Below are 13,370 nucleotides of genomic sequence, written 5' to 3'. Positions count from 1 at the left end.
CCCACTCTGAATTCTTTGGTCTGCCTAACACAGAGTTATGGCAGCTCATAACTGTAACTCCAGTTCCAGGGGATCCAACACTCTCTGGTCAACACAGGCGCACAGCACACACATGGTACTCAGATGTATAGGCAGACACAACAGAATAAAAATGTCTTCAAAGACAGTAGGCATTGGGGAGGAATTTTATTTTTCATCTTACCATGCTGCATGTACACACAACATTGATATATACAGCTTGAACAAATACAATTTATACATAAAATACAACGTGAGTGTGGCTTCTGAATTAACACAACAAACTTACTATACAGTCTGTATCCTGGTTGGTAACAGCATTACAGTACTGCTGCTCAGATTTCCACTGATTCTAATTAGTCAAAACTGCAGGGTCAGCTCAAAGGCACTAGGAAGAACTATGTTTTCTAGTAGTTTAAAAAAAGAAAACAATTATATATATTAAGAAACGGGGGAGAGGGGCTGGGTGTAGTGGTGCACAAGTGTAATCCCAGCAATCATGAGGAGGAGGTAGAGGAGGATCAGGAGTTTAAGGCCAACCTGAGCTACATACAGGGTTTGTGGCCAGCCTAGGCTACATAGGACTCTTATCTCAAAATAGAGGGGGAAGGGGGGAGAAACTGGGCAGACACAGGTGTGTGTAAATGTAAACTTCGCCCATTCCTTAATTCACAGCTCTATAGGAAAGAGGGTGTTTCTTGCCTTACAACTTAAAAGGGGGCAGGGAGATGGGATACATCCTAAACCTAAAATGAAAATAGAAATACTAAAACTATAATCATAACTTTAAAAACATGTTGCAGATAAAGCAACACTTTCCCCTCCAAAATAACCTTGATGTTCTGGCTGCCAAAAACATAAACTAGAAGATCACCTTTTCCAGAACATAAATGAGACAGCCTGTGGGAGGGCTCACTGTCAGGTAAACACTGGCTGCACAGCCTTCCCCTCGGCTAAGCCTGAACATCACAAGAGCAGACACTGAGTGGAGAGAGCCTGGCTGGTAGAGCATGTAAGTGCAGAGCCAGCATAGCTTCCTATTAGGGTTCCTTTCAAATAAATAAATATTACTTTTTAAATTAAGAAAAAAAAGGATACTTGTCAATATCCTATTTATAGATCTGTCCCACTCATTTAAAAGCTGTACATTTATTTTAAACATTAAGCAAGTTTGTTCTCCATCTCTATCCATTCATGAAATTAACACTGAAAATACAAATGATTCCTTTTGAGGACAAAGACACAGTAAATGAGAAGCAGAAGTGGGTGTCCTACCATCTCCACACAGACCTCCCAACCTGGCAAGAATCTAATTTGGTTTTCAGAAAATGAACAATGTCCACCTGACTAGAGTTTTAGCACACATGCTTTAATAAAGATTGCTGGCATGATGACGTCACCTGCAATCTCAGCACTTGGGAGGCTGAGGCGGAGGGATCATGAGTCCCAGGCCAGCCTGGGCTAACACAGAGAGATCCAGTCTCAAAACAACAAGCAAGCAAGCGAACAAAATTACTAGGGCAAGATGCTTAGAGAATTTTCTCAGTATTTTCCATTTTTATGGAGTTCTTTTGTTACTGTTACAGGCTTTAACACACTAGATTCAATGTCTCTAATGTTTTAGTTTAATTCACAGCAGATATTCCTTCCAGACCAACCAAACTGTTAAATGATAGAAACATGGACACGAAGGCATGTAGATTCTTTTTCCTTACTGGTAAAACTAAGATTCTGTAACTACTAACAGTTAAGTTTACACCAGGAGAAATATGACACCACCAAGACGCTTGGCTCACATGAGCCTTTACAAGACACACACTCTGCTCAGTGCGTCACAGCACCCAGGCCACATCCATTACCTTGAGGACACCACCACAGTGCCATGGTCGTATCAGCACATGCTGCACATACAGGACACTGAGCGGTCCTTCTGGAAGGCTCCACAAATGTATGACCACAGTTTCCATCCCTCACCAGGGCTCCACCCTGACTCAGCCAGCCACAGCCTACATACACCCCCTCCGGAATGATAAGTCAGTATTTACCCTGCTTGTTCAAATCACAGGAGCCTAAGGAATCCTAACTTGGGAAGTCTCAAAACCTTTGCAATCAAGAGCTTGGAGTTGATTGCACAATTTTGAACTTAGAAAGCATGATAGGCTTCAGAAGCACATAACTTTCAAAACAATTTTATAAGTAGACACACAAAAAATAAAAACATTTATTGTAAAAAAAATTGTATTATAACTCATTTTACTACATATTGAATATAACTTTTTTTGGAGAGGAATATGGACTAACTGGATTAGCCATAGAAGAAATTCTGAGAACGGCATTATATATATAGATAAATGCTATAAAGAAAATTAAAAGGTATTTTCTGGCTTAGCTTCATTTTCTGAAAAAAATGAGAATCATTTCAATTTGTATATAGTTATTTCCATCAAAACTTAAATTCAGACAATGGAGTCTCTGTCTGTAAGCCACATGTTCAAAGGAATTTTTAAAACTGTGTAGAGCAAAGCCAAATGGCCACCGCTGGCTGTGGTGGGGAAGCCAAGCCAGCAGCAGCAACAACAAAGGCTGAATGTGGACTCAGGGAACAGAAACTGGTGGAGGGTGGCCAGACGCTGGAGCACATGTTCAAACTGTACCTTGAAAATGTCAACCTACAAAGCTGTCCAATTACACAGTTTTCTATAGGAGATCCGTAAACTCAGTCATCTCATACCTAAATGTAACAAACGTTAGTATAAAGTCGGAATGCAGTTAGACAGGCCTGTTGGGTGTTAGGACAAGTGACTGCTCAGATGAGCCACCCAGGAGTTGACACAGAACACAGGACAAGGCGATCTGCCATGCGCAGTGTGCAAACAAGACAGGCAAGTTTCTTCTCCTCTGAGATTCTGCTTATCTAGATACGCAACAGTTGAGTACACGGCTAAGAGATGCACATTCGAATACAACCACAGCACTCTGTAAGAACTGTGTCCTTACTTCCACAGAGCACTGCGGCACGGTGTGGCATCCTCAACAATCATGAGCTATGTGCACTTACATGATACAGAAACTTAAGAATCTAAAAGTTAGTAGGAAAGTTGCTATTTCCAGTCTCACTCTATAATTTACAGCTTACATTATGTGAATTACACAGGTGTCCTCAGTGTCTTAATTAAGGATTTCTGTCCAGGCATGAGAATATCACTCTTTTTTATTATAACCTTAATTCTGTAACATTTATTGAAGTAATGAATCAATTACGGTCTCGGGCTTTGCAGAACGCTTTCTGTTAAGAGAAGGAAAAAAAAAAGCAAGATGAGTGCTTGTCCCTAAGAAACTGTCAACACATTATGTGGCCAGAGTCCACAAATGGACCAACACTGGCCATGCTTGACCACAGCAGTCTTGACTGATACCCAGAGTAGGCAAGGTCACTAAAAGCAAACACAAGAACACAGTGCTACAGTACGGTGTTCCAGAGTGGTGAGGAGCTGAGCACAGGGTCAGACAAGGTGCAGACAGGTGTCAGCTAAGCTTATCAGGGATGCCCCTTGGTCATCTCCTCCTCCTCCTCCTCCTCCTCCGAGGAGGAGGAGGAGGAGGCTAACAGTACAGAGAGCCTCAGAGAAGCAGGACACACAGTGTCTGAGGCCTACAGGAGTACTCTCATGTGCCTTCTTTATTGCTGACCAGCACACCAAACTGCATGCCTCTCATGAGCACTGCAGGGGACACTCACCACAGAACACAAACACATCATTCATTGTACATATTTGCTTATTTCCCAGGAAAACCAGTTTCTGTTGAGTTGAGTCTGGATCACATGTTGGCCCACAAATATTTTCTTTAACTTAAGCTAAACAAAAAGCATATTTTTACAGTGGTGCATTATAGAAACTGTATCAAAATAGCTTATCAAATTATTTGTTTTAAGGTCTACACAGTTTCAAAAACGTGGCTGAACTTGAGAGAGCTCATGTAAGTAATCTGGATTCTCTTTATAAAGACAACGGTCCGGCAATGATGGGGCCTCTGTTCCTCACTAACAAGGGACAGAACCACTTTCCAGCTTGCTCCCTTGCCCTCCTCTGCCGGTCTCTGTCAAGCTGTCTCATTACCATGGGCCACGTCTGAGTGCATCTCCCTAACGACCTCAGAGCTCAGAGCAGGGTATCTACTAACCTTGTAACAGGCAGGGATTGTTCAAGAGCTGTGTCTTAGAACAACTTACTTCATTCCCTGATACTACACGTGGGGGCTGCAGAGATGCCACAGCACCTATGAGCACCTGTTGCTCTTCCAGAGGACCTGAGTTCACATCCCAATACCCACATTGGTGGCTTACAACCAACTAACTATTCCAGGAAATCTGATAGTAGTGCACATATAAACATGCAAGCAAAACATTCGCATATAGATAAAATCAACATTTATATATTTTTAAAGATTCCATGTAAATATTCACTTAGCATTTGAAAATCTTTAAATTCTTCATTTAAATGATAAAAAATGCAAAAATCTTATACATTTTAACAAGTAGCTCATTCTTTCTAGCCCTAGTTTAATGATTTCAACATTTTTAGTGTTACATTGCATCTAAAAGACTATGTAACAAAGACATGAGACCATTACCTTCACCTTACATGTACAGCAAAGGTCTTCCACTGAGCTTATGTGATAAGGCACACAGACTACACAATGGTCAACACTGGTGCTACAGAGTCACACAAGCCTCCCTTAATTTGAGACCTAAGAAATCAATGTCCTTGGAGCAATGCCTACTGTCAGAAAAACTGACCAGAGGAATACAGCACTTTGGGAGTCAAACAAGGCAAATGAATTAGCATCTTAATAGGAGACTTACACAAGACAGTAGGTGGAGGGTAAACACTAGGAAAGAACAAAGCGAGTTGAAGTTAGCTCCAAAGTCTGAAAGAATGCAGTTCTTTTTCTGTTTTGTTTTGAGACAGGGTCTCATTATGCAGCCCTGGTTGTCTTGAAATTTGTAATGCAAACCAGGCTGGCCTGTAACTCACAGCATCTGCCTGCCTCTGCCTCTTAAGTCCTGGAATGAAAGGTGTGTACCATCACAACTGTCCCAGAATGTAATTTTTTTTTGTTTGTTTTGTTTGTTTGTTGAGACAGGGTTTCTCTATATAACAGCTCTGGCTATCCTGGAACTTGCTCTACAGACCAGGCTGGCCTCAAACTCACAGAATACAAGTCTTTATCCCTATTTTGCTTATCAAATTGTAACTGCATAAAGAATATAATTTCAAACCACATGTCACATTAACTAAAGTTCGACTTCCTTTAGATGTGTCTAAATATAGTATCACAACATTGTCACTTCAGGACTTGGGGACTTGGGACTGTCCTCACCTTCTCCCAGTCTTTGGCCTTGCTTTCCCCTTGGAGGTCCGTGGCCTTTCTAACTTCATCAAAGACTGACGCAGACTCTCCTCTGTATAGGCAAGATACACATGGGAAAGGTCTACTTCAAAAGGCTACAAGAAAAAAACACACACACAAGGGAAGTTAAATCAGATTGGGGAAGATTGAAAACACAGACTGACACTGGGCACAAGACCACTGAAGACAAAACCAAACAACCTTTTAAAGACGTCTTCCACTCTATTATGTAAAATGTACTCAAAGCTGGAGAATTAGAAGCCCAGACATTTCATCAAGCTCCCCAGACATAAAGGAAAACTGTCTCTTTCTCTAAAACCAGCACCCCGGTTGATCTAGGACTCAGGGAAGCAAGGCACCCTAGTCTCCTGGGACAGCCCACCTCCCAGAGTGGTGAACAGGGCACACCAGAGTGACAGCAGGCCGGACCTGTGGCAGGACTGAAAATGCAACTTTTGCTAAGTGTGTGCCAGAGAGCAGACCTGTCCCAACAGCCCCGACCCGAGAGCCTCTACTCACTACAGACAATCCAGCTGCTCAGCCCACACGCTGGAACAGCACAACAACCGACCCACACTCTGATGAAGACAAACAAGGGTTCAAAGTGCTCTTACGTCTCTCTCCTTCTTGTCAGGCACTGGAGTTTGTTTCCTCATGTTGTTTCCTGTGTAGGCCACACATTTCTCAAAAAAGGGAAAGAGGGAAGAGAGATGTCTGAATCAATACTGTGAACTGGGAAGGCTGCTGTAAGACATCCTGACAGATCACTAGGAAGCATGATGTGCATCCCGGGGCAGAAAAGATCCAACAGGTCACCCAGTAGCCAGAAGCCCCAGGCCTAACCCATCGCCATGAATGGTCCCCACTTTGCTGTTACTCAGAAAAAGACCCTATCTGGTCCACTGCGTTCTGATCTGGTCCACCCTGTACCACCTTCCTCCCCCAGCAGCCAGCACCAGCTCCCTCCATAATCCCTCGGGGTGAAAGAAATACTCACTAGCTGCCATTCTCCTATGTCTTCATTCCAATGGACATAGTTTTCAATCATTTCCTTTACAAAGAGTCAAAGCCTTCTTTTAGTCAATAGTTAAAATACTGAAAATACAAACACAACTGTGACAATAGAAACATGTGACATTTTCCTGTATCTGTCACTATATATTGCTCATGGTAATCCCTCTGACTTCCTCATGCCTTCAACTAAGCTCTTTTAAGGGCCTTGCATTCTCTCTCTCTCTCTCTCTCTCTCTCTCTCTCTCTCTCTCTCTCTCACACACACACACACACACACACACACACACACACACACACACACACACACACACACACACACGATGGGGGTAGGGACACGTCATAATGCTTATGTGGTGGTCCAAGAACAACTTTGTGGAGTCAGTTCTCTCTTTTTATACCTCCATGTGGGTTCCGGGGATCAAACTCAGGTCTCATGGTTTACATAATGAGCCTTTACTTGCCGAAGAATCATTTGACCTACACTTTCATCAATGTTAAGTGAAAATAGTTGTTTCTAAACATTATATACTGCATCAAGCATTTAAAAATACACAGTCCTTCGGCTGGAGAGTTGGGTCAGTGGTTAAAACCAACTGTTTTGCAGAGGACATAGGTTCAGTTCCCAGCACCTACATGGTGGCTCACAACAGTATGTAATTCTAATTCCGGGGGTTCCAACACCTCTTCTGGTCACTGTGGGCACCAGGCATGCACATGGTCACATATATACATACAGGGAAAACATCCATATACATAAAATAAAAATAAATTTAAACACACACACACACACACATTCTTAAGAACACATGTGGATACTATTCAACCACATAAAAACAAAAAGCAAAAGTTGGGATCCTGGGAATCAGGAGGACAGTAAGGCTGGGCTGGAAGAGACCAAGGGTAGAAAGGCTGGGAAACCATTCAGCTAGAAATAGGTTACCGTCTAGATTTCAGCTCTGATTTGGGGTAATGAGTTACAACATGGAACTAGGACATTCTGGAGTGTTCCAGAAACCCAGGACTGACTCTGGGTACCTGAGATCTGAAGGGAAAATTTCAGAAAAATTTCTCATAGCTATTCAGAGATTCACAACATTGTTTTTTAAAAAAATCACAGGTTTAAGTTTATTAAGAACATACTGGAAGTTGGGCTGGAGAGATGGCTCCAGGGTTAAGAGTGCGCACTACTCCTGCAGACACCTGGGACTAAGTTCCCACCACACACATCCAGCGGCTCACAACCTCCCGTAACTCCAGTTCTAGGGGACCCAATGCTCTATCCTAGATGCTGTACACAAACTCACATTCCCACATACACACATACTGAAAAATAAAATTCTTGCTTAGGAAAAGGTAAGATTTTCAAATTATGCTGGTGATAACAATTACCGCCTGTTTGAAAACGACTAGTGATGATGGCTGGTTGTATAACTAAGTGAATGTATTTAATGTTATTGAACTATATACATAAAGATGACTAGAATAGACAATTCCATATTCTATTTTTACACACACACACTAACACACACACAGAGTGCATACATCAAGGAAGAGGACAGCAGCACATTCTGCTTATTCTATTTAAAAAGTATTTATGCATGTATTTCATGTAGATGAGTGTTTTGTCTGCATGTGTATCTGTGCACCACATGTCTGCCTGATGCCTGTGGAGGACAGAAGAGGGTGTTGAATACCCAGAACTGGAGTTACAGATGGTGATGAGTTGCCATGTGGGTGCTGGACCTGGGTCCTCTGAAAGAGCAGCCAACCTTCTTTACCACTGGGCCACCTCTCCAGCTCCCTCTCTACTTTCTAATAAAGTCTGTCAATCAATCAATAGGACCTTCACCTTTATTCTACATGCATTTACATGGAGCAAGGTCCTTCCTTTCAACGGGCTGACACATTCTTATTTAGATACTTAGATACTCGAAAAGAGAATTACATTCTAAAGAAAGCTAACACCTTTTATGCTGGCTGGTCTTATGTCAACTTGATACAAGTTCGTGTGATCTGAAAGGAGGGAGCCTCAGTTGAGAAAATACCTCCATAAGATCCATCTGTAAGGCATTTTCCTTTCTTTCTTTCTTTCCTTCCTTCCTTCCTTCCTTCCTTTCTTTTTTTTGAGATAGGATTTCACTGTCTAGCCTTGGCTGTCCTGGAACTCTCTCTGTAGACCAGGCTGGCCTCAAATTCACAGAGATCCACCTGCCTTTGCCTCCCAAGTGCTGAGATTAAAGGTGTGTGCTACCACTGTCAGGCATTTTCTTAATTAGTGATTGCTGGGGGAGCCAGCCCATTGTGAGAGCCAGCCCATTGCGAGTGGTGCCATATTTGGGTTGGTGGTCCTGAATTCAATAAGAAAACAGGCTAAGCAAGCCAGCAAGCAGCACCCCTCCATGGTCTCTGCATCAGCTCCTGCCTCCAGATTCCTGCCATGTTTGAGTTCCTGTCCTGACTTCCTTCACTGATGAACTTAATGTGGAAGTACAAGCCAAATAAACCCTTTCATCCCCAATTTGTTTGGTCTTTGTGTTTCATCACAGCAATAGTAACCCTAACAAAGACACTTTTATATGATGGCATTAGTTCAAGAAAGTTTTACAGAGGACAGCTGCAATGTGAACATGTAACATCTTAATTTGCTATGCTGGCTTGTTCTTTAGCCCTCGTCAATGACCTAATGTCTAGATCAGACTCCTCTCACCTGGTAGTCCTGAGGTATGAAGTTATCAATAATAAGCATCTGAAGCCGAAGCTCACGGCTGAGCTGCCGAATGTTCTCCAGGAGGCCTTCAATTTCCCTCTGATGCTCTTGCTGAAGATCAGCCATCTACCAGAGAACCCAAGACAGCATAAAGCAAACAAGACTCTAAGCATAAATACTGCCCCTGGCCCAGGACACTGGCCCAGTTCTTGGACAGACTGCCACTGGCTAGTTAACAAGTAAAATTTAAAATACACAGAGAGAAGTGAGTGTTTTAGTGCTTTAAAACTGTAAGCACACAAAGCCAGGTGGTAGTGGCGGTGGTGGCCAGCAGCAGCGGATGCCTTTAATCCCAGCACTCAGGTGGCAGGGGCAGGCAGATCTGTGAGTTCAAAGCCAGCCTGGTCTATAGAGCGAATTCCAGAACAGCTAGGGCTGCATAGAGCAATCCTGTCTTAGAAACAAAAACAACACAAGCAAGCAAACCCTGTAAACACACATTAAGACTCTAAACTGCATCATAGGGTCTCTAAGACACCGACCTCAGACTTTGCAGCCATCAGCATGGTCCAGACTTTCTTTAATTTCTTCGTCTTTCCCTGTGCCTCCTCTTGTAGACTGGTGTATTTTTCCTCAATGTCCAAGCGTTCTTGCTACGATTAAAAACAGGTTAACTTCAGAATAATTTTAAGTCACAAATTCAATGTAACAAATGATCTAGACGTTTGGTAACTACTGTCTTCAAAATGATCCATAATCTGCTTTCCATTTTATCTTCGGAATTTAGTTTGCCCTGGAAAAGGTGAGCGTGCTGCACACCACACTCAACATGGCGTCACCTCTTTTTCCTCGAGTTCTTTCCGAAGTTGCTCAGCTCTCTTCCTCCTCTCCTCCAGCTCCATATTGGACTCCTCAAGAAGCTTCTCTTGCTCCTCAGCTTTGGCCAATAAGTCCACACCACCTACAATGACTTTCTTCTCCAAAGCAGACAGCTTTTCCAGCAAAGACTGATGCTCTTGTCTATACGGAAAAGGAGAACATTCTAAATCCCTGTCATCCGCCGTTCTAATCTCACTCCCCCAATTAAAGTAGAACTGAAGATGCACACTTAGAAAAGTTCAGTCATGTGATACCTCTCCAAAGCACACCACTACACGGCATTCAACTCATCAACTAAGGATTAATTCACCTTGGCCAATATTTTCTCCAACACAGAGATTAAATGATCAGAAAGATCCAAGTTTTAAAAATATATCACACACAGTGGACCCTCTACCCTAAAACAGCTATGCTGGAAACAAAAATCAAGATTTTCATTATCTTTTAATTGATCGATTTCCTGATACACAGTCCTATGAAGGACATTAGAACTCCAGCCATGAGCCCATCTGGACCCACCACACTCACTGGGCTTTCAGAAGGTCCTTCTCCCGTCTCTCCAGTTCAGCTCTAGCCTTGTTTCTTTCTTCTTCTTCCATGTCAAGTTTTGTTTCCAATGCTTTTCTCTCCTCATCAATTTTCGCTTGCATTTCCACCATCTTATCTGGGGAAACTTTCTTTTTACCTATTTGAGTCATTTAATTGCAGCAGTCACTAAAAGTAGTCAATGTTTCAGACATAAGAATTATCTTAGTATAGCACTGTCTATACCCAGTCATACAACAGCAAATGTTAAACTTCCATTTCTACGTCATAGTTCCTAGAATTTTTTAATTCATTAATAAATTCAAACTGTTGTCTAACTGTGTAATGATATGCAAGGGGAAAAATGAAAGAGAACAAACGAGATGAGCAGAAAAGTAGGGAAAGAAAAGTAACAGGAAAGCCAAATAAAAAAGCAAAGCTTGTGGGTCCCCAAAGGGTGCAGAGAGGCTAAAAAGGAAAATGATTCTTCCATCACTTTCACAATCATTAAATTACTCATTTAAGGCAGGTGTTTTACACTGATAAGCTGCCCTGGTAAATCATAAATGAGCCACCAAAGTAACTTACTATAACAAACTAGATCACCAAAGTCCCTAACTCAGATCAAACATGCTAAGAACCAACAGTCAGCAGAAGCACTACCAACTAATAAAGGTGGAATGCAGCTTCCAACTGATTGTCATGTCCAAGCATGTGTAGGTGTATGTGCAGCCTGCTCACAAGCAGTTCACCAACGAACCTCCAAACCATGAAGTTATATGAAAAAATCAAAAAGAGAAAACAGACACTAGCTTATTAAGATGGTTCTGAAACTGAGCCAATGACAGTTCATTTCTGGTTGATGCGAGTTCTGAGAAACACGCTCCCTCAGAACAACAAGCGTTTCATAGAACTGTCAGACCTGAGGCTCTCCTCAGTTTGTCGTTCTCAACTTCCTTCCCAAGGGACAAGGATGGAGGATTATCCATCAGTGTCTCCACCCCACCCAGCCCCTCCTGCTAAGGAAAGGAACTGAAAACAATCACGATGGCACTACAGATCTGAGCAGAGTCTTGTTTGAACCATGAAAGGCAGGGTCATGCATAGGCTTTTTCAACTCTTGAGACAAAATCTCAAGGGTTTAACGGCATCCTTCCTTCTATAGAACTAAAGTCTAAAGCAAAATCTTAGGCACAAAACCAAAGAGGAACTAAGATCCAGGCGGCTGGTGTGGTGTGATTCACTGCACTCCGTGTCGGAGGTGGGCCCGGGCCTGTCGGCACAGCCACCTACCTTGAACCCTCTGAATTAAGTTTTAGAAGAATGATTTTCACAAATGAGTTCACTTCTATTCCCAATGAACTACTTGGAAAGATTTTCTATCCATAACAACACTTACTAAAAATTGTAGGAGAAAAGTCTAAGCTGAGGTTTACAGGAAGTAAACATGGAACTTCCCACCTCAGCATTACAAATGTTTAGAGAAAAATTGCAAATACACTAAAAAAAGTGTGTGTGTAGAAGACATGGGTACTAAGGACACAGACTACATGAATGGATCAAATAAGAAATTTGGACTTGTAGTGATTTGTTTTGCTAATTGTTATAGAGTTCCAAAAACCCATCAGAAGAGAGTAATACAGAAAGAGCTTGCATATAAAAATACATAAACACTGTCTCTTGATGAACTGATTGCCTTACACAGTAACCCCTTCAAACCCATGCTTTAGAAGCAGGTGTCTCACTGTGCTCAAGAGGATTTCATGGAGACACTCTCCACACAGCTAGGGTCAGTTCAAAAGTCCACACATCCAAGTCCCGTGTGGCTCTAGCCAGGATCACCATGACAAGCCATGGTATTTTTTTCAAATAACACTTTAAGCTAAATGTGACTGTGTAAAAAATGTGGTGACCAAGAGTAACTTGTAGATAGATCTTTAAGGAATGAACTGTTATCCTGTGCTCCCTGGATACAAGCCTTAGCCTTCCGTGGGTTGCTTCCACTGGGAATGCTGTCAGGGGCCTGAAACCACCTGCCCCCAGCAGCCAATGAGCACTCTGATCCTCCAATGGGATGAGAGACTATACTTCTAGGGATTGCTAAAAGGAGATATGGTTTAGCTCAGTACTTGGCCACCACGTGCAAAGCCCTAGGTTCATACCTAGGGCAATACATACATACATACATACACAGTCTCCTCAACCAAATCAATTTAAAAACAAAAACAAAAAACAACAACAACAACAACAAAAAACCCGAATCTCAGAAACTTTTCCAGTTCTCCATGATAAAATTTTGCACAAAAATATTAAGTAAATAAACCTCAAAAGGCAGCTGGGCAGTGGTGGTGCACACCTTTAATTCCAGCACTTGGGAGACAGAGGCAGGAGGATCTCTATGAGTTTGAGGTCAATCTGGTCCACAAATCAAGTTCCAGGACAGCCAGGGCTGTTACTCAGAGAAACATTGCCTGGGAGACGGGGTGGGGGTGGGAATATATATCTAAAAAGCCATGTTGATATTATAAAAGGTATTTAGCTAAGTCAAAGAGCAGCAGTGAGCCTTTCTGTTCCCCTTTGCCAGGTGCTACCTGAGTGAAGGTGACCTGGCAGGGCGGCTAAGGGCGGTGCTGCAGCAAGTGCCAACTGGATTCATGTCATCTGTATCACAAGAACCCATGGTGTGGGCAGCAGGAACTGACGCTTGGCCTTCAAAAAAGGAAAATGCCTGAATGTGTCAAACCAATTATAAGGGTATTTTCAGAAATTGGTCTAGTGATCTTTAAGGATTTACGGAAAAGGTTTTTTAAAGCAG

At 42.4% G+C, this 13,370-nt stretch overlaps 1 protein-coding gene across 3 annotated transcripts in view; it reads right to left on the bottom strand.

Moving 5' to 3' along the window:
* Positions 1-169: 169 nt before the first annotated feature.
* Positions 170-13,370, bottom strand: part of Kif3a (kinesin family member 3A) — a 39,125-nt gene continuing 25,924 nt past the window's right edge. For all 3 annotated transcript variants that reach the window (XM_015989313.3, XM_076578370.1, XM_006995894.4), the window contains 8 exons: positions 10,559-10,715; positions 9,991-10,171; positions 9,694-9,804; positions 9,152-9,277; positions 6,428-6,481; positions 6,045-6,113; positions 5,401-5,525; positions 170-3,304 (listed from right to left, as the gene is read on the bottom strand). In XM_015989313.3, the coding sequence (XP_015844799.3) occupies positions 3,256-3,304; positions 5,401-5,525; positions 6,045-6,113; positions 6,428-6,481; positions 9,152-9,277; positions 9,694-9,804; positions 9,991-10,171; positions 10,559-10,715 (872 nt within the window). In that variant the 3' untranslated portion in view covers positions 170-3,255. The remainder of the gene's footprint in view (positions 3,305-5,400; positions 5,526-6,044; positions 6,114-6,427; positions 6,482-9,151; positions 9,278-9,693; positions 9,805-9,990; positions 10,172-10,558; positions 10,716-13,370) is intronic.

This window comes from Peromyscus maniculatus, chromosome 8, assembly GCF_049852395.1.
Source record: "Peromyscus maniculatus bairdii isolate BWxNUB_F1_BW_parent chromosome 8, HU_Pman_BW_mat_3.1, whole genome shotgun sequence".
Classification (NCBI taxonomy): domain Eukaryota; kingdom Metazoa; phylum Chordata; class Mammalia; order Rodentia; family Cricetidae; genus Peromyscus; species Peromyscus maniculatus.
The sequence above is the reverse complement of the archived record's forward strand: the minus strand, read 5'-3'. Positions and strand labels throughout refer to the sequence as shown.